Here is a 20,739-nt window from a genome sequence, read left to right as displayed (position 1 = left end):
CTGAACCAGCCAGGCTTGGCTAAAATGTGCAGGCTGGCCGCAGGTGTGGATGTTCAACAGCACTGTAAAATGCATACTGCACTTGGCTGCAATCGATGTGTCGGTGCCTGCTCTTGTCAGCACCGATGTTCTGCAAGAGATCCTTGCTCTTGAAACAGGCAATTCCCTCCTGGAACGGTTCAGTCCACGAGAGCCTCAGCACGGTTGCAAAGGCAGACGTTCCCTTAGACTGGAGGTGTCAGGGCCTGGGGTGGCGAAACCGGTGCTGACCCTCCTCAGAGCAGTGCTGCGTGGCAGCATGAGCAATGGAAACTTTTCCTCTGGGGAGCCGTTTCCAGAGGAGGTACCACTTTCCTGCCTCCAGATGGCATCTTTGGTGAAGGAGTTGTGATCTTTTTAATGATGCACTTCAGGGACAAAAATGTCCCGTGTTTTGGCACAAAGACTCTGGGCCAGGTGGGTCAAACCTCTGTCAGCCGAAGGGCTGAATTCTGTGCTGGAGAGGCTCTTGGGGACTAGGTTCAATGGTAGTGTGGCCAAAGTTAATGGGTTTGGGCCAAAATATTAATAATATCAGGATGCATTAGCTTAAAGATCTTACTGCTGGGGCTTCAGCCTTAGGGGCGAAAATCTCCATTTTTTAGAATAGGAAAAATGCCACATAAAAGCAGGGAAACACCCAGTGATCAGCAGTAGGAGAAAAGGGAGGGAAGGGGGTGCTGCCATCTCAGGAACCTCAGAGGGTCACTTTGGGAACCCGGGTGCACAGCATTTGGCCTGCAGGCCTGAGGTTTCGCATCTCTGCATTAGAAAGAATGGACAGCATTTTCCATCAGAACAGAATCCATGACTCAGTGACTGAGTTCAGACAACAAAATAACCCAGACTCAAAGGTTAAGTATGCTTGACTGTGTGTTGTCATTGAACTATGAGCTATTTTTGAAATGTGGGTAATTGTGAAGAATCCACAGTTCACAACCCAACCACAAACCATGGGCTCTTTTCATCAGTTGTTTGGGATTAACAAGCCATGGTTTGTTACCTCAATTGGTTTCAGACAACAAGATGACTTATGTTTCAACATCAGTGTACCGTGCAACAACAACCTACCCCCAAGCCACCATTAACCCTTGAATGAGGTTTATTGATTTGTCTGAACCCATCAATGTCTTGGCTGAATGGACAAAGTGAAAATGGTTCTGATCTTTTAAAAAGCACTCTGCTTCCTCCATGCAAACCTGCATGGGCCTAATTGCCAGGAATGCAGCGAGAGAAGGCAGTAACTACTGACTTGTGCATCCTTGGATCCAGCCGCTGCTGTTAGGCAGTACAGATTTATTGATCTGATTTGTACCCTCCTTTCTCCCAAGAAAAATAGCACTCAATCTGGTTTACAGCAATAAATAAAATGATAAAACAAATGCACTAAAGCACAGTTAATGCACAACAATAACAGAATGAAAGCAGCATCCAACCCAACAGACCCTTTTACATGCCAAAGCCTCCTTGAATAAAAAGGGCTTTGCTTGCCAGGCAAAGGAGAGTGGAGAGAGAATGCACTGGCCCCCCTGGGCAGGGAGTGCCTCCATCTGCAGGTGGCCATTTCATTGAGCCTCCAAGCCCTCCTTTGGCGTCCTGAAAGAAGGGCCTTTCCCAAGCATGTTAAGACCTAGGCAGGCTCATGTGTGAGAAGGTAGTCCTTCAGTCAGCCAGGACCCAAACCATCGGGAAATGTACAAGACACAACGGGCGCTTGGAATTCCATGTAGAAATGGAGCAAGAGCCAGTGAAGTTGTAACAACAGAACTGAGTGTCCCCTGTAATCAGCCCAGCCAACTGCAGTATTCTAGACCAGCTGAAGTTTCAGAATGATTTTTGAAGGCTGCCCCACAGAGAATGCATGGCACTATTCCTTGCGGGATGTCACTAAGGCATGTGTGACTGTGGTCAGACATCTCTAGAAATGTGCTTCGCTCGAGCACCTAAATTGTAAGGCTGTGCTCATGTGCCTTGCCACCAGGAAGCAGGAGCTGTCCTGGGTAGAGTCAGGTCCCTGGCTCCTAGCTCTAGGAATGGAGATGCTTGAGCCAAGCCCTCTGTGTGGAGAGGAACCCGCAAAGAGCTGAATCTGCCCCCTGTTCAAAGCTTCCAGCAGAGGTCAAGAGTCCGGACCAGCAATACTCGCTTCTCAGAGTGCCAGCCAACCGCCACATTTTTGTGACTCTTGGCTTTACAGGTAAATCTGTAACACTCACAGTTTGCAAGAGGCAGTGGGGGCAGGGGGAGGCTCCACTCAGCAAAAAGAAAGCAGAGAGGAGAAAACTTTACAAAAGTATTTTAGTTTCCCGTCTTGAACAGCTTTATGATTTTTGTGGGTTCCACCTGAATGCTTAACAAGAGCCATCCTGAGCATTTGACCAAAGTTTGAACTTCAGTTCCCTAACACTGCTTGTAGCAGATCAGGCTGTGCACATGGAAATCCTGGAACAGTGCACTGAGAACCGGGAGGCTTCTAGGACCCAGAAGCTGACACACTCTCCAAGCTTCTGGCTCCCTCTCACCCTTCACTGCAGTGGATCTGTGCATCAGCTACAGTGGAGGAGAAGCATCAGAGAGGTACCCAATATGTTGGAAAACCTGCATGGGGAAGGTATGAAATGAGCTGATGCTCGGATCAGAGAGAAGGGGAAGGACAGTTGAGGCCAAGCAGAAGCATGCAGCTTTTCAGGGTAGGTTTTTGCTGAGGCTTTCCTGCCATTCAGGTGTTCTGTGTGAGTGTGGGTTGTTGGGAGAAAGGCACATAGCCAGTCCCTTCTTTCCAAGAAGCTGAGATGCATATGGAGATGGGCACTGAGGAATCTAAATGTGGGGACCGGAAAATACGCTCTACAGGAAGAGAGCAAGGCAAGTCCGAGCTGTGTAGGGAGGATCCTTTTTGCCTCTGAAGCTGGGAGTTAATTCACCAGCAGCAGGGCAAAGGAACGAGGAGAACCAGCCTAGAGTCTCCCCTCTGCTTTCAAGATCCTCGCTAATCTTCTGTCCAGCACCAGCCGAGGCCTACTGGGAGGATGCTGGGATGCAAGGCATTATACAGGTGGGTAACACAAGGTGAGGCTCCTGCAGTAGGAACCAGTGCTGATCATAAGAGCAGCATCTTCATCAGGGTGGGAACTACCCGTTTATATTTCCATTGAAAAGTCCGGCACTTGAGAGCTCTTTGTCTTGCTCTGGCTGGAAGGCAGTACAGTGGAAACCCATGTGAGCAGGAATTGGTGAGTAGGGTGTGTGCAGATGTGAGTGAGTGGGTGTTTCTCACGGACAGAGCAGATCCTGTTTACCTGCCTTCACAATTGCTCCTAAATTGGAAGGGTCTGCCAGGTAAGAATTTCGGATGTTAGAGACATTTGGAAGCTTGTTGTAGCTCAGATACAGAGCACATATTGTCTCCTGTGGAAGTGCAAGGAATGGAAATCCATGATGCTCACTGCTGAGATACAAGATGACACTTTAAGAAGTGGGGGCGGGGCAGGCGTTCTTTCAATGAAAGGTCATCCAGCCATGCTGGGCAGAAGGCAGCTTGTCCGTGGCTACATAGAAAGGTGCGGAGAGGTAGAGCCTCTTGCTTTTGCGGACTGATCAGAGGCACAGAGGGCAGCACAGCTCACATCCCTGTTTGCTCTGTGGGTACCTGCAGCTGGGATGTGAGGTGAGGGTCAAGCAAAGGGCATGAAGCAGCTGCCACACTGGGTTTGGCCAAGCCTCCGCCTGATGTATCTCCCATAAGTGGCCACGGTTGCTGTGGAATGATTCAGAGGAGCATTGAACTAGATGAGACGGCAAGCGAGACCTTTCCTGCCTTCAGTGTCATGGCCCTACCTTGCCATTGTGCCTGTATGGATATAACAGAGCCCAGGAGGACACTGATGGCTACATTTGCTAATGAAACTTCTAAACCATTATCACCAAATCAGTGCATTGTTTTTTAACTTTCTTCCAGCTCTGTATTTCAAGAATTGAACTGGCGTGCAGAGGGAGTATCTCCTGGATTGCAACAAGGTCCTTCTTGAAAGAAAGATGGCCCACCAGCAGTCCCCTGCTTCTGTGTAACTCAGGAGGGTAAGTTGTGCAGTCTTTGGGTTCTTAGAAATTCATATGGGGCATAGAGAAAACCTGTGGCAGTGGGTGGAGGAAATGCAAAAAACTGCTGGGGTGAAATGGAAAAAAGTTCACAGAACTGAAGGTGCTTCCAGAGAGAAAGCTCCTAGCACTAAGACTAAGAGGACATTGTATCGCTTTTCAGTCTTTGCTTCCTTCATGGATTTTCTGCAGTAATGAGAGACAAACTGAGGGGAAAACTTAGGAGGGTTCTGAGTGACAGATAACGCTATTCTGGGATCCCTGTAAAACTCCACGAATGAAACACATGATGGTGTGATAAAAGCCTCACCTGGAGGTACCCTGAAGGTAACTAATGCTGTGTTATCGCTTAGACCAGATGTATCTTTTTTCACAATAATTCTCCAGAAGGTAGATCACCAGGTGTTTTGGACTTCAACTCCCAGAAGCGCTTGCCAGCTTAGCCAGAGGCTGGGAATGCTGGGAGTTGAAGGGAACTACTTTCTGTGGATCCTTGTATTCCTTCCCTGCTAACCATGGCTAGTGCCACAAACTTGCTGCCTTGCTAATTTTCCTGAGGAAACTAACCCGGTAGAACTTTGTACTGAGTTTGCATCAGCAGATTTGCACTATCCACGAGATTCTTTCCAATTGCAGGGTTTTTTGTTTGTTTTAAAGTGGAATATCATTTTATCACTATAACCAAAGGCAGTCTGGTCGATTGTACTGACATTTCCCCACTAATTTCAGTGGAATTAAATTGGCTGAAAACAACATACTGATTTCTAAATATTCGTCCTTGCTAATTGTCTGTTTGTCATATCCGTTACAGGTATGCAACAAATTTGTTTCTAATACCAGCACATACTCGCAAAAGGTATCTGCTTGCCTAGGAAGAGTGCTTAGCTTTTGTATGCTCTTCTAATCTAACAGCCTTGCTAGTAGACTATGGTTCATGTTGAAATTCTGAAAACTGCATTACTTTGGGGTAAATTTGATGACAAATTAAGAAGCATGTTACTTAATATAAAAATATATTTTCTATGTGATAGGGCAGTTCTGAAACAAAAACACTTGGTTGAAAAATATGGGAAGGATACATTTGCAGAATAAGAAAAACCGGTAAAGTCTTAAATATTTTTTAAATTATTGGGTTCTATAATTGTACAACCATACCGATATGCTTTACACTAATCATTTTCTCTCTGTGTTACAGTGAAACGCCGATATTACATTTAATATAAGAAATAGTGTAGCTATTTTCATCCAATAGGGGGCAGCATGGAGCAACAGATCAGCAATGTTAGGAAGCTGATTTCCTGCTCCCAGCCTGGACTAGATTCTGTGGCAACAAAGGGGAGGAATATTCCGAAGACAGAGGTTATGAGAGAGTCACGAGCGTTCTAGCCTTATGACTGTTTAGATGAGGAGAAGTCACCAGAGTTGTGACCTTTTCTTTTAAATGATTTCACATATGTCAAGGTTTGCATCCGCCAGCTTCTGGACTTTGTGGAAGCTGTCAAAGTCACTGCCTTCAGGCCACAGGGGACCATTGTTCTGATGCATCTTCTTTCTGATGCAAAAAAGTCTAAACAGTCATGGAAATTTGATAATTCAGAAGAATAGCCAAATTCCCAGGGTGTTTTGGGCCACATGGCCTTTCTTTGGATGAATGTTTCTTACCAAATGCAAAATGGCTTCTTTACTCTCCTGTGTCCCATCTTTCAACAACAGATAGTGCTCCAGGCAGACTAACAACAATGAGATGCAAGATACAATGCAAAATTAGAATATACAACGTAAAATCAAGTCAGCTTACAAACACACAAGGAAATTCTCAATATTCATAAGACTTGTGTGCAGAAGTTCAGTTCTTGGTAGCATCAGTAAAAGGATCTGGTGACAAAGGATGAGACGATGTGAACCTGAGCTAGGTAGAGCTCGGAAAGGCAGCTTTCTATATCCTTCTGGGATTCTCTAGGGGAGGCATTTAACCCATTGTTTCTTCTTCAGTTTTCATCATGGGAGGAAAGGTCCATCCTTTACATAGTCCCCTCCACCCAGCTCCAGCCTGGGGTTTGTATTTCTTTGCTTTTCTATATATTCTATTAACCAACCACAGGTGGCACTGCGGTGCCATTGCAGTATGGCAGATTTGTGGCAATACCCAAGGCTTTTGTTCCAGTTTAAAATTTAATCACAGACTGAAACATGGGGGAAATATGGGAGAGGCTCTGAAGGACAATGATGACATTGTGAAAAATCCCCATGAACTTCTGTGAGTGAGGAATCACAGGCGTATAATACATGCTTTGTGTAGAGAAGCCCTGTGCATAGAAGTCCTGTCAAGTATTAGACAGGCACTGCTAGTGTGTCTGGGGTGCTCATGCCTTTCTCTCAGCCAAAGTGGTTTGACAGCAAACCATTTGCAAGTGTAAATCTCAGTTCCTTGCAGCTGATGCGCAGAATAGCCACGGAATATCAGAAAAGCCCATTTTATTGTTGCTGTTTTCCATATGAACTGGAAAGGTTTCTTTGGGTCTTGGTAGCTCATCTCCCTGCCTTTGCCTCATGCAGTGAAGCTCATACTGAGTCTGCAGCAGTTTTCAATGGTTTGGTCAACTGAAATAATTAACATATCTTTACTGGGAAGCTTTCCATTAAGTCCTGGTTGTAGAACTTCAAGCCCTAGGCTGAGCTCAAGCTCGCCTGAGATCCAAGTCTGCTTTCACACCACCATCCCCTCCTCCTCCCCCACTGATCTGTGGCTTCCCAGCTAAGGGAGCAATTCTATGCAGATTTCAGTAGGAAAAAAGTCTTACAACTCCTGGCATTCTGCTGGCTAAGGGAATGCTGGGAGATGTAGGACTTTGTTCTGTCTAAAATTGCATAGAATTGTGCCCTAAAAGTGTGAAATTTTACTACTGTAGTTTAGGTCCTGGCAGTATTTTGCTCTTGCCCTTTTTGCCTTCCACTCCACACCGTAGTGGAAGTCACTTTCTCTTAAATGAAATGTGGCCTTGGGCTTAAAGAGGTTCAACAACCCTCCTTTAAATAGTTGCTGCATTTCTATAAAAAATGGAAGCATACTAATAAATGAAAGGAGGAGCAACAGGAAATTGCCCCATCTTATCAGGTTGCAGGAATTCTCCTTTTCTTTGAGTGTAATCTTTCACTTTTCTGCAAGGCATCATTCTAGCTTTGAGGCTCTGGAAGCATGAAACATTTGTCAACCCAAGGTACACTTCATGGATTCATCATTTTTATTAACCATGCTTAATTTGGTGCTGCTGCTGGTTATTTCCCACATCAGAAATTCAAAGTATTCAAATTTGAATACTGGGCAAAGTATTCAGCCAATTATTTTTTTCTCCTTACTGTTCCACAGGCACACAAATAGAGCATGACAGAATCAGAGAAGCATTAAGTAGTGTCTTGTGAAAACACTCTTTGGATTCTTTTCTGTAAGAAATTCTGACTCTCAGTTTCAGGATAACAGACAAAACGGAGTCTAGAACATTTGTCCGGCATTTTAAATACAGCTGCCATCAGTCTCAGAGGGAAATGAACACGCGGATCCCTGTGTTCTAGAAGGTCTTGTTGACATCCAACTGAGAGACTGCGGATTGCACCAAGGCGACTTTACACCGGTCCTGGCACATCCTTTGGCAGCTACCTCTACAGTTTTAGTGACCTACATTGTAGTATTCTGAGGATGACTAAGGGCTCTTCTAAAAGATCGACCATTTCAAGCCCCACTAACATTTCCCATGAACATATCTTTACCCAGCTCCTTTATGTTGCACTTTTCAGTGTGCCTGTACAGAGCTTCTCTACACAAGGCTGTTGATCTGCTGTATCTACTTTTGGTTTCATCACACAATTGAGATCTAAGGAAAGCTTCCTTTCCTGCTTTTTCCCCACACAGCCTCTAAGTGGCACTGTGGCATGGCACAAATGCACAAGAGGAAATAACTCCTTCATTGTCCCAATTAAATTTAGGGAGTCCTGAAACACACACACAGAACAAGCAAAAAACAACTCACCAAAAGTGCTGGTTCGACATAGAAGTGAAACTGGAGGGTCACAAAAGCACTGCAAGAACTGCAAACTTTGACTGGAGAGGAAGGTTGCTGTAGCTTAGAGGCACTGGGTGAGTGCCCTGGCAGTAGGACTGGAAAGCAGGCAGGCCATCATTCAGTAAGGAACTTTGAAACACAGATGCAGTCATTGCATCATGGGCACTCTCCAACAGGCCCTCAAAACAGGGGTGCGAAACAGACTGCGGGGCAAATCCAGCCGGCTGGGGTTTCCAGTCTAGTCTTCTGAGGACTTCAGAGGGTCACCCCCTTCTGTTCACCACACCCCTCTGCTCCCGAGCTTTGCACATGTGTTACTACTGCTGCTGCTCATGCTGCTGCAGTATTATTATTATATTGCATTTTTATCCTGCTTTTCCCCTCAGTGCTGCTTACATAGCTTCCTTTTATCCTCAGAACAACAACCCTCTGGGGTAGGTTGGGCTGAGAGTCTTTTTTTTTTTTTTTGAATAAGTTTTATTATTATTTTCTACAAACTAAAAAGAAAAAACTAAAAACATCAATCATCAAAGACATCAGACTACTGGGTCAGCCCCCACCCCATTTTTTTATAGCAATACATAGACGTATTCAAAACTATGCATAGTCGCTTCTCTCTAGCCAATAATAAAAAGAGTTCCAAGCATGATAGAAGTATGTATCCTCTTTCTCCTTCAGAGACAAAGTCAGCCTGGGGCTGAGAGCCTTTTAACTGGTCCAAAGTCACTCAATGAGCTTTGTGGCCAAATGGGACTAGAAGTCAAATCTCCTGAGTCCCCAGCCCAACACTCCCCCCTCCCCTCCCCACCACACCACCTGGCTCCCCTCCAAAGGCTTTGTCACTGGCATCAAGCGCTTCGAGCGACAATATTTAGTTATTTGGGGCATTTTGACCCACACCTTTTGTCCCGCCTGCTGTTGGGATGCAGCCTCCAAGCACTTTTATGACATTGCATTTAGCCTCTGGGCTGAAAGAGCTCTACCTCTGACCGACTCTCATTACCAATAGCATTTCATTCTTCACATTTATTTCCTGCCCTGCTCATCAAAAAGCAGTGCAAATAAGATTCCTGATGCAGTCCCCTAAAACTTGAAAGCAAAATACAACAGTGTTCTTCATTACACATCCAAAATGTGAATTTGTCTACTGCAAATTCAAGGAAGGTCACAAGACTTGGGCTGACAGTGATTAACCAGTAAATATGTTTGCTTCTTTGTAGGTATTAAGATTTGAGGAGAAAAAGCATGTTCAGAGATGCACGAAGGCTGAATGCCATTAGGGACCCTTCCTCAGAACCAGAATGGATTCCAGGGTCTTTCAGCATCACCATGCAAACCTGTACAGTGAAGTACAATCCAAATGAGCTGAAGGCAGTCATGATTAATGAAGTGTGGGCTAAGGATATTACGTTTTACAGGACTGAATGGCGCTGGAAGGTGTAAGAGCCCTGCGAGTGCACAGTGGTCTTGCTGAGATTGAGCACTGGCAACCAAGATGACAAACATGTGATTCCAGGGAACCAGCTGGTTCTTTTTCACTGCCACCACTGATTCTCTCGGACTACTCTCTGGGCACCCATAATAGGATGGGTGATGGACTCATGAAGGGTGGTGCCAGTCTCCATGGAGCCCTCTCTCCCCTCCCAGTGGCTGCGGAATTCTGCCAGGATAAGACGGCTGCTGCAGACCTCCCAGAGCCCAGTGCTGCTCAATTCCAGCCTGGACTCCAAGACCAGGGACTTTGCCTCCGAGTCCGTGGGTCTTTTCTTCATGCTCTTAATTGACTTGACAGCCATCGTCGGCAACGTCGCCATCATGACGGTCATTATCAAGACGCCCGCGCTGAGGAAGTTCGTCTTCGTGTTCCACCTGTGCCTGGTGGATCTCCTGGCCGCCGTCACGCTGATGCCTCTGGCTATGCTGTCCAGCTCAGCCTTCTTCGATGGCACGGTCTTTGGCAATGCCATATGCCGCACCTACCTGTTCCTGAGCGTCTGCTTCATCACCATGTGCATCCTCTCCATCTCGGCCATCAACATAGAGCGCTACTACTACGTGGTGCACCCCATGCGCTACGAGGTGAAAATGACAGTCGGCCTGGTGGTTAGCGTCCTGGTTGGAGTCTGGATCAAGGCCGTCATCATGTCCATCATCCCCATCCTGGGATGGCTTTTCCAAGACCATGGCAGTAGCATCTCAACGTACAGCGGACAGAGCTGCACCTTGCAATGGAGCCGCAGTGCCTACTGCAAATTCTTTGTGGTTTTCTTTGCCCTTTTCTACTTCCTCCTGCCCATCTCCATCATTTTGGTTGTCTACTGCAGTATGTTCAAAGTGGCCAGAGTAGCTGCCATGCATCATGGCCCGCTGCCCACTTGGATGGATACCCCCCGGCAGCGGTCAGAATCCCTTAGCAGCAGGTCCACTATGGTGACCAGCTCAGGAGCCCCTCGGACCACTCCTCAGAGGACGTTTGGGGGTGGGAAAGCTGTCATCATCCTCTTGGCAGTGGGAGGCCAATTCCTCTTCTGCTGGCTGCCATATTTCTCCTTCCATCTCTACTCTGTGCTGAGTTCCCATTTCCCTGGCCGGCAAACAGAGAATGTGGTGACTTGGATTGGCTACTTTTCATTCACATCCAATCCCTTCTTCTATGGGTGCCTCAACCGACAGATCCGAGGAGAACTCAGCAAGCACCTCAGCTGTTTCTTCAAGCAGCCACCAGAGGAGGACCTCAGGCTGCCAAGCAGGGAAGGCTCCATTGAAGAGAACTTCTTGCAATTCCTGCAAGGGACGGGCTGCAATGCCGAAGCAAGAAACACTCTCGCCCACCCAAGCCCCAAAAGGGACCAACCGACCATTGATTTCCGGATCCCCGGGCAAATTGTGGAGGAGACCTCAGAGTTCCTGGACCAGCACATGAACAGTGACATCACTGTCTCTGACAGCTACATCAGGGCAGCATGTTCACCCAAGCCTGAACTGTAGCTGGTTTTGCACTTGATAATCTAGTTTTACTGGTGTGTGAGATAATGCAGAACATAGCAGCTCATGGAGTTGGGAGGGGAAAATATTTAATAAATGCAACCATGGCAATTGGACCCTTATCTTTCCAGCTCCCTATTCAAGCCAAGCAACAGCTGCTACGAGTATCTGAGTCATTTCATTCAATTTCACCAACATGGGATGGTAATTGCTCTCCCCTCCCCACCCCTATCTCAACTCATTCTTAAGGTTTGGTGTGAGGAATGGTTTTAAAGCTTCCTGAAGTTTTCATGTATACTGTACCAATTTCCAAAATGGCGTTGGTATTTGCCATTTAGGTGTGTGGGGGTGGGTGGGTTGATCCTTGACTTTGATCTTCCCTTCCTGAGAAATTAACCTTGTGAAAGAAGGGCAAAGATTTCTCCTTCTCTGTGCCTTCTGGTGGTGTTCCTTGACTTACCGGACTGCAAATGCCCACTGCTGTTTAGGCTGAGCATGGCTGGGCCACTAGAAGGTCCAGGGGCTGGTGGAAGCAGCAGCTGTGGCAGAACAATAGACTTTTAGGAGCAGGTTTTAAGGATCCATGTTTGCTTCCTAGCAAAGTGTCCCTCTGCAGGGCTTCAATTCCTTTCTACCGCAGAAGCAAATGAGCGTGCATCTGGATGGACGGCTCCTAGTGCAACCAATCCAAAGACATCATGCAGCTATTCCATATTCCCCCCCCCCCCCCAAAAAAAGTGTTGCAAGAAGTGGTAGAAAGCACAGAAGGGCTACAAATGGAAGGCACTGTTCCATAAAATTCTGTTTTACAGGTGGGATGATTGCATAGAAAAGGCCTCACCTGAAAGTACCTGGGGACCACAGAGGTCACAGTGAGCTTTTTTCTACAGTAAATCAGACACTAATAATCTCAGGGTCAGAGGCAGCAGCCAGATTTTGCCCTCATCGCAGGGGCTGTATGCCACTCCATAAAAGCCATTGTGATGCACAGGGGAAGGCGAAAAGAACCTGTCCCAGTCCCTTTGCTAGTTTGAAACCAAAAAGGCCCTGCATGGAATGGTTGTGATGGAAAAGCAATGGGCTTTTAGGCAGGCAGCACACGGAGACCCGTGGCCTTCTTTCTCCAGGATCCTATTGCACTCGGCATCCAGCATTTTGGTGCAGGCCAACAGGACACGTGGCGCTGGAGACCAGGAGTGACCAAGGGCTTCCACAGGTGAAGATGTTATTTCTGTCCATTCAGCATGAACAATCAGCTTCATTTCCCGAACTCCCTTACAGCCTTCTTGCTCCCATAAAGCCTATTCAGAGGTTGTCAGAGAAATCCACCATGGATTCAAATGAGTTCAGATTTTTCTGAATCCAACCTATGGATTCCACAATGCACTAGTTTTTTTCTAAGCCATGCTGATTCTGCGGACCTACTTTTTTATTTGGGGTGCTGGTGGTGGTGGTGGTGTGGATTTGCACACTTTTATTAATGTGCTGGGAAACAAAAATCCGATTCTTGAGTGAAAAACAGAACAAAAGACGCCTGACAATCACAGATGGGATGGATTTAACAAAACTGGTACATCCATAGCTTACTCAGCACAATCTTTCTGTTCCCCATTGTTTTCCATCAGTTTATTAAAAACTGAGCCAAGGGTTCCAGCTAGCTCCAGGCTGAACTGGGTTTCCCATCGTAAATGTTCCCCACCTTGTTCTGTGAGTCCAGTGCTGCAGTGTCTCTGCAGCCACTGGAGGAGACCTCCCTATTAAGGTAGGACAGGGTCCCTCAGGGCACATCCCAGTGAGGAGATGTCTGGGCAACTGGTGCGCATAATGATGGTTGGCTATCCATAGAGAGACGATCTCTTGTACATCCACTGCAGTTCCAAAGCATCAATAGTCGTGACACCCCACCCACTCGTTGCTAATTAGTGCCTTTCTTAGCGCTGTCATTGCTGAAAATTCAGCATCATGCCATCTTAAGATTAGACTGAAAGTCACCTTAGAAGGGAAGATACTCTGCCCCCTGCTCGCCATTTCACTCCAATTAAACAATGGCTTAAAACTGACTCTGCCACACTGCCTCTTTCCCTTGTTTATTTATTTCTTGTTAACATTTAGACTCACATTAAAATCTACTGAATGCAGCCCTGCCATATCACAACAATGAGGTAGAATGCCTATCTTAAAGCCACAATGTAAGTGGGAGCAACACACCAATGTATCTGCTCAGGATGCTCTCTTTCTCCCCCACCCCCCACTCCCATTTAGACTCCCATCTTACCTGCTAAAAAGCCCTCAAGGTTTGAAAAACCATTTAAAACCCTAAAAACAAGAACATTAAAAATGTAAAAAACTTTAAAACAACTTATTTTTAAAGGCTGATTTGAAGAGGTGCTGCTTTCCAAAGGCCGATGGGCACAGTCTGTCGTTCGGGGGCACAGGAGAAAGGCCTTTCATGTGGAAGGGGCCATGGTTAAGATATTTGTGCTCTGTCAGCCCCCAGAGCTGCAGAAAATTTTGCTTTCCAAATTCAGTGATGAAAACTTTGAATACATCTCCTTTGATTTCTAACCACCAATCGGCCACAGTTCTGTATAATGTACATAAAAGAGAGCTTATCTCTAAACATAGCAATATAAGGCTGGAAGAGAAGAGCTTTCCCCTCTCAGTCCTCCAACCGCACATGCCAGGAATCTATTTATTTATGTAGCACTACAGATGAGCTGCTAAACAAGTAGAATTGCTGCAGCCTCAAAGAGTGTGGACATGTGGATGAAAACCACAGCAAAAGTCTGCAGTGCCTGCAGGCGCTCTCAGACTCTCCCTTGTCGCAGCCTGCAATGCAACGCAATGTGAGGCCCTGTGATCATTGTCTCCAGATGGAGCTCTTTGGTGGCCTGAAAAATAGCTGCATGGATGTGATTATATTTTAAGATACGGCATTTCACTTTCTAGTAAATCACATAATTGTTTCTTTCCAGAACCTCTGCAATCTCTTTTCTTTGCTTTACAGTCTTTATGGCCGTTGCATAAAAAACATGGATGGTGTTTTCCAGAGGCTCAGGAAACAGAAGGCAGCTGGATCAGAGGGTTGGGATTAGGGTTAAGGTTAGATTCTGCACATGACACAGCTTCCTACTGTTCATTATTTCCTTCTATTTGTGCACCTTTGGTTCCTGTATGACACATATGCATTCTCCTTTCTTGTCTTCTACTACAACATTTTCCTCTCCAAAGTAAATTGGCTGAAGATGGGGGATTGCGGGGAGGGGAACCAAAATACTGCAATTAGAAAACTGTAGTTAGGTGAAGTCATGCCAGTTTGACCAATATTCAGAATATCTTTTGACTGCAAAATTTGGGCAATGGGATGCAACTCACAAAGTTTGGATGCTATCCTTCTCAGCCTCTCAACTAAGGTATACCCCCACCAGTCATTCAACTAGTGATGTACTGGAGCCAGAGTTCACAGGGTCAACACAGGGGGATCTTTTGATTAGTAGAATCAAAATTTGATTGGAAGGAATGCCATCCCTACCTTCCCATGTCCTCAAACAGACTTCCTTGCTCCTTATGAACTTTGCTGCCATTATTAGAGTAGAGGAGAGTGGATGATTTTCCAAGCAACAATATATTGTTCCTTGCTATTTTGAATAATTTGGGGTGGCTTGTCTTGAATGAGCCACTAAGACTCATAGAGTGGGTTCAAACAACCTGGTAACCCATGTGCAAGGATTGAGTGTGGGCTGCTGTTGAACCATGGGTTGCTGTTCAAATGTGGTTAGCATTTTTCTGAACCCAACTGCACTAACAAACTGTGGCAGTGGTTTAAACTGCTGTGCTGCTGGGCTGGTTGATCGAAAGGTCGCCGGTTCAAATCTGCACAACGGGGTGAGTTCCCATTGCTCCGTCCCAGCTCCTGCCAACCTTGTGGTTCGAAAGCATGCAGATGCAAGTAGATAAAAAGGTACCACTTCGGTGGGCAGGTAACAGCGTTCCATGCACTTCGGTGTTTAGTCATGCCTGTCCACATGACCACGGAGACTGTCTGCAGACAAATGCTGGCTCCCTCGGCCAGGAAACGGAGATGAGCACCGTCCCCTAGAGTCAGGCATGACTGGACTTTAATGTCCAGGGGAAACCTTTACCTTTACCTTTAACCACAAATGGCTCATGAAGAGAACCTGTGATTTGTTGTTGGGTAGTGAACCGTGGGTTGTTCTTCCTGGTTTGTTATCTTGACTGGGCAACAGTATAACCTTCATTTCAATAAGAACCCACAGTTCAATGACAACCCACACTCAACTGGTGCTCAATCCATGAATGTGGGTTATTGTGTTGTCTGAAACCACTCATTAACTTCATAAATTGCTGGTGGAAATGAAAACTGCTTAATGTGATTTGTTCATATGGATCAACAGAACAACTGGTAGTTTTGGACTCTCCTTGGGACCATGGCTAGGGGAGCTGCCATGATGTGTGCCTCCATTTTAAAATTCACCACTACACTGCTTCATTCATTCTTTTTCTACTGGCTTGATGGGACCCAGCTTTGGTCATCCCTTTTCTGATCATGCCAGCAGAAAGACTGCACTTAACTGACCCTTCCTCTGACCTACAAAATCAGTGCACAATCACACATTTCATTGGGTTGGTTTTCCTCACAAGAAGATGAGGGTGCTTTGTGTAGAACAGTTGAAACCCTGAGCAACAAATAAAGCTATTGTTTATTATGAAATGTGCTCCCTACCTGTGTGTGAATAATGGGTTTTCAACCTCTCAAACTAGAGCCAGAGGTTCCAAGTAGGGAAGTGATTCTCTCAATAACCTCATGCCAATCTGATGTTGCTTACCCAGCAGCCTGGCTTGGAACTGAGGATGTGTGTTAGTTTCTTTTTAATTGAAAGCCTGCCGTTTTTTATTCCAGAGGACAGTATTTTCTCTGTTGCTTTTTCTCTCTATGATATTTTTTTCAGGATGCTGAATCTTGAAGGAAAATTATTATGTGGACAGCAGGAAGTGAGATCTAGCTGGGCTCCTCTGTTCCTGGCGCAGGCTGAAAATGTATCTTGGGTCAGGACTGGCATCACGGGAAGGCATGGTTGGGCACCTGTCAAAGGCCCATATCCCTGCAGGGGCCCACGGATAAGGGCTGACTGGAGTGGTTTTTCCTCTTTACCATTGAAATTTACTTGTCCGCCTGGCTCTTATTCCGGCCCGCTCAAAGCAGTTGGTGAGAAGAAGCAGTAGATGATCTCATTGCTTATTTGCTCACTCGTTCTCTGCCTGTCGAGCCAGCCAGTGGTAGCAGAGGTGAGAGACAGTATGAGGAGCAAGACTGCTGGTGACGATAGCTGTGGAAGGTGGATCCACTGAGTGTATCTTGCCCAAAGGCAAACCTGGAGGTGAAGCTGTCTTGGGAAAAGCCTCTGTCTTCTCTGCCTTTTGCTTGTTTAGAATGTAAAGTCCCTGGTGTTCCAAGCATTTTTCCAGAAATCAAGTGGCTCTGCAGAGATGTGGACTGGGAATCTTCACCAAAGAGCAAGAAGGTCCACAGGAGAAGTAGAAACCATGGTGGGGAGCAGGGAGGGAATTTCCAGTCCTATAGTAACATGTGCAATTCCAGTGCAATCCTGTCCACAGCTACTGGATAGCTGTAAATTTGGAAGGTGTTATTATAATTTAGACAGCGATACCATACATCCCACTATACCAGGGATGGAACTTTGTGGGCGTGCTCAGACAGCTTTCCAGGAGCTGACTGTGGATGGACCACTTCGGGACTTTGGAACCCAACTGGGAAGCTTTCCAAACGGGATTGCCCTCTATGAAGTAAGACAGGTCACCATCCTAAACATGAAAGGCCTGTCACAGGGCAGACTGACTGACTTCCTAGTCAATACCGAGTTAAGACCAGCCAGGACAAGGCCTCCTTTCCAAGTCTTTCTTTTTCAGCATCAGATAGAAACTGAAACTCTTTCCCCACTCTGATAGGAATACAGGAAAAGAAAGATGCAAAATCTTCCTGAAAGTCCTGTGCTGGGAATGTATTATTTTGGTTAGTCTTCCAGACCCTCAGATGGGTTGGATTACAACTCCCATCATCCCCAACCAGCAGTTGCAAGTGAACTCATCTGCAGAGCATGAGGTTGAGGAACGTTGGGCTGATGAACTGATAAAAGAGTTTCTAGGTGACAGAGACTGAATCAAAATCCAACTCTTTCTTGCACTCTGATGTTAGCCCTAACACTGACCATATGAAGGGAAAAAATGAAGAAATGCAGATGGCATCTTTTCACGCTGGTCCAAGATATTTTGCTGCCTTAAGCCAAGGACAGGATGATGTCTTCTGCACACCCCCTCTGCCCCATGACCCCGTTGATTGTTGAGTTCCAACATTGGAACAAGGCAATGTCCTCCCTCTGAGGACAGCATGCGAGCTTCGATGTTGGATGATAAATGTGGCACCGGCTAAAGTGCTCAGGAGGAACAAGGTGGGAAGCAGCCTCCATCTGCCCACTGGTAGGGCTGGCCCTGTATGCAAACCTTACTGTGCCTACCTGAAGGATGTTTCCTTTTTCCTTTCTCTTAGGCATTCAGTGCAGCTCCAGCTCTGCATTTTTCATTCAGATGCTTTTGGAAGCAGCTTCACCTATAGGAGTTTCAAATAAGAGGAAACCTGAAGGTCTCCTAAGAGCAAAGAAGTGCAAATGCTGTTTTACAGAACATGATTTGTGAATCACCGGAACAGGGAATCCAAGGTCCATTTAGATCGATCTCTTCTATAGTTTCATTCAAGGCCTTTGTAGTCTGCTAGCAGGAAGCCCAACCAAAGAACTTGGCTCCAGCATTTGAGCCAGAAATAGCCTTAAGGTTCAATGTTTTCTCATCTAGGCCCTGTCAGTCTTTCAGATTATACTTATAAAATATGCAAAAAAGAGAAGTTAATGTTTGCGTTTGTAAATCGACCCATACAAAAGTCAGATTCACACCTACTAGATGTTGATTGTACCAGGGTGCTGAATCTCAGGCCCAGGGCCTAGATCAAGGGCCCCTGGGTTCCAGACCAGACCCCTGGGATTCACTGATGGTCACATTCCTGCTCTGGCCAGAGTGTGAGTTGTTTGATAGTTTCTCAGCTTTCACATGACTTTGTTCCTTTCCTAATGCTCAAGTGCCTCTCAAGGTTTATTCAGTGGCAGGAGGAGCTTTTAGCTCAAATATAATGGTATTTTTCAAATTTTGGCTTTATTCCTTTTTGCTTTTGTCCCACCAGTGGAATGGGGACCCTGACAGATTCTTCAAAATTGAATGTGGATCTTAGACCACAGGTGCCCATGTCCCTGGAATCTATAGCATTGCAGGATGAAGTTCATAGCTTGCCTCTCCTGGAGCCTTGTGGCATGAACTCCAAACTTGGGCAGGAAGCCTGCCTGCTTACCTCTTTGCCAGGCAAGCTATGCTGGCTGGGGCAGGCTGAGAGTTGCAGCCCCCCCACCCCACCCCGCATCTTGCATAGGATGACCTCTTTACTGAATTGAATGGAAAACTCAACCTGCCATTTCCAAGTGGAATCTATAGTTTCAATGCACAATTAAAAAGGGCACCTCCCTCCCTCTCTCCCTCCCTCCCAGTGTCAGGAGACTAAGCTATCTAGTGCTGCATTCTGTGTTTGGCCAAACAGTCAGGGAACATTTCAGCAATGACTTTTCTGAACTAGTCTGAGATTGGCTTTGTGATTGGCTTCCCTTGGCCTGGTAATGTATGTACAATGCACAAAATCAGAGAACACCACAAACATCACAGGTGATACGTAGCTTTATGCAAGCAAGCTTTCCCCAACCTGGCATCCTCCTGATGCATTGGACAACTCCCATCACCTTCCAGCCAGCTGTGCTACCAGTAAAATAGCACTACAAGGGCTGAGACCCCTAGCCAGGGATGGGTTTGTGTTCATTTACATCCGTACGATACCGTATCGTATATGGTATTTTAAGCCCCCTTTCAAGCATTTCCTCAGTCTGGGGTTTGGAGGATGGCAACAAAAGAGGGTTTTGTCAGTAGCAGCCTCTTAGATTCTGAATGGTCTATCAAGGGAAGCTTCTCTTATCTTTCTAGTATCCTATTTTCTTTAAAATATAGTTCAAAGTCTTTTAGGGTGTAATTGTGAGAAAGAGTCTAGATGGCCATGGGAAAACTTGGAGCCATGACTTCAGAAATGTGTTGCCTGTAATTCTCTGAGGTCAGAGGGTTACAGACAGCTCCATTGGATGGTTTGCCCAAGTATTTTGAAAAATTTCATAATTTTTGCATTATGTTTTCTTAGACCCTGTATGTTGCTAGTCCCTGCCATGTATATTTCTATTTTATGCTGCATTGGAATATTTATTAGTTTTACATAGTTGGTTTTATTGTGATTTTATTTGTATCTTTATCATTATTGCAAATGCCTAGAGAACTTTAATAAAAGTAACAAAAATAAATGAACACTGGAAATATTTGAGAAAGGGCACTAGAGGGCAACAGAAGGACATATACAGCAACTTCCCTCTTTGAAGACCAGATTGTGAAACAGTAGTGACAAAATTTTCTTTGTGGGGCTTGTTCTCAGAATATATGCAACAGAACATGTGCAATCCTTTTTCAGTCTTGTGTTTTTAAAATGCTAATGCTGCCCACTTGTGTGGAAACGGTGTGCTTTTACCAGAGATACTGTTGAAAGAGTGAGTTGATTGAGATATTTAATATCTGTGTAAAGTACTTTGTAATTTTGGTGTCTCTCTGCCTCTTGATTGATAACTTGTGGGTACTGCATAGTGTGATGCCCATGTATGACATCAGCATGTATGTATGTATGTTATCTGTATGGATTGGCTGACAGTTGTAATCAATTTACAATCAATCCTTTGGTTGTGATTAACACAATAGGGGGATATTTCAGAGTGAGATACTGCACTGCATCATAGCACTCTTATAAATCGCCCGGTTCTTCTTGTCCATCTAAAATATACAGATAAAAAGAATAATGGACTGGATAATAACAGCATAGCACGCCACATTCTCTCAGCTGTTTTCCTTTCCACCAGCAATAATAAATCTGCAGAACAATTGGAAGTACATGTACTTAAATTTTTAATTGAAAAATGCACACATTTTTACATGCACAAAAACTCGAATTTGGAACAGCAAAAATTCCTGTGTTTGTTTTCACTCCTGAAAATAAGAGTATAATAAAAGTCATGCTGGATCAAGACCAAAGGTCTGTCTAGTCCAGCACTTGACAAACCAGCTGCCTGTATGATCCCTCAAGCATGATGGATGCAAGACCTCCTTCTGCCCAAGCTCCCCAACAGCTGGTGTACGCTGGCATGCTACCTCTGGTAAAGGAGACAGCATATAACTGGTAAGGCTAGTAGCCGCTACTCCTTGATGAAACTCTCCCATCCCCTTTTAAAGCCACCCGAGTTGGTGGCCATCACCACTTCCAGTGGCAGTATTACATAGGTTTATTATATGTTGTGTGAAAAAGTACTTTCTTTTGTCTGTCCTAAACCTTCCGCCAGTC

General features: G+C 45.5%; 1 protein-coding gene across 1 annotated transcript; it reads left to right on the top strand.

Annotated features, from left to right (window-relative positions):
* The first annotated feature begins 9,818 nt into the window (after positions 1–9,818).
* Positions 9,819–11,183, top strand: GPR61 (G protein-coupled receptor 61). Its single transcript, XM_044450967.1, has one exon. The coding sequence runs from the start codon at positions 9,819–9,821 to the stop codon at positions 11,181–11,183; it is 1,365 nt and encodes a 454-aa protein (XP_044306902.1).
* The last annotated feature ends 9,556 nt before the right edge of the window (positions 11,184–20,739 follow it).

The sequence above is a fragment of the Varanus komodoensis genome, unplaced genomic scaffold (assembly GCF_004798865.1).
Source record: "Varanus komodoensis strain SLA01 unplaced genomic scaffold, ASM479886v1 scaffold1, whole genome shotgun sequence".
In the NCBI taxonomy this organism is placed as follows: domain Eukaryota; kingdom Metazoa; phylum Chordata; class Lepidosauria; order Squamata; family Varanidae; genus Varanus; species Varanus komodoensis.
The sequence above is the reverse complement of the archived record's forward strand: the minus strand, read 5'-3'. Positions and strand labels throughout refer to the sequence as shown.

Excerpts from the sequence above, each read along its gene's own strand:
- GPR61 (XM_044450967.1), top strand. The coding sequence starts at position 9,819 with ATGGAGCCCTCTCTCCCCTCCCAGTGGCTGCGGAATTCTGCCAGGATA.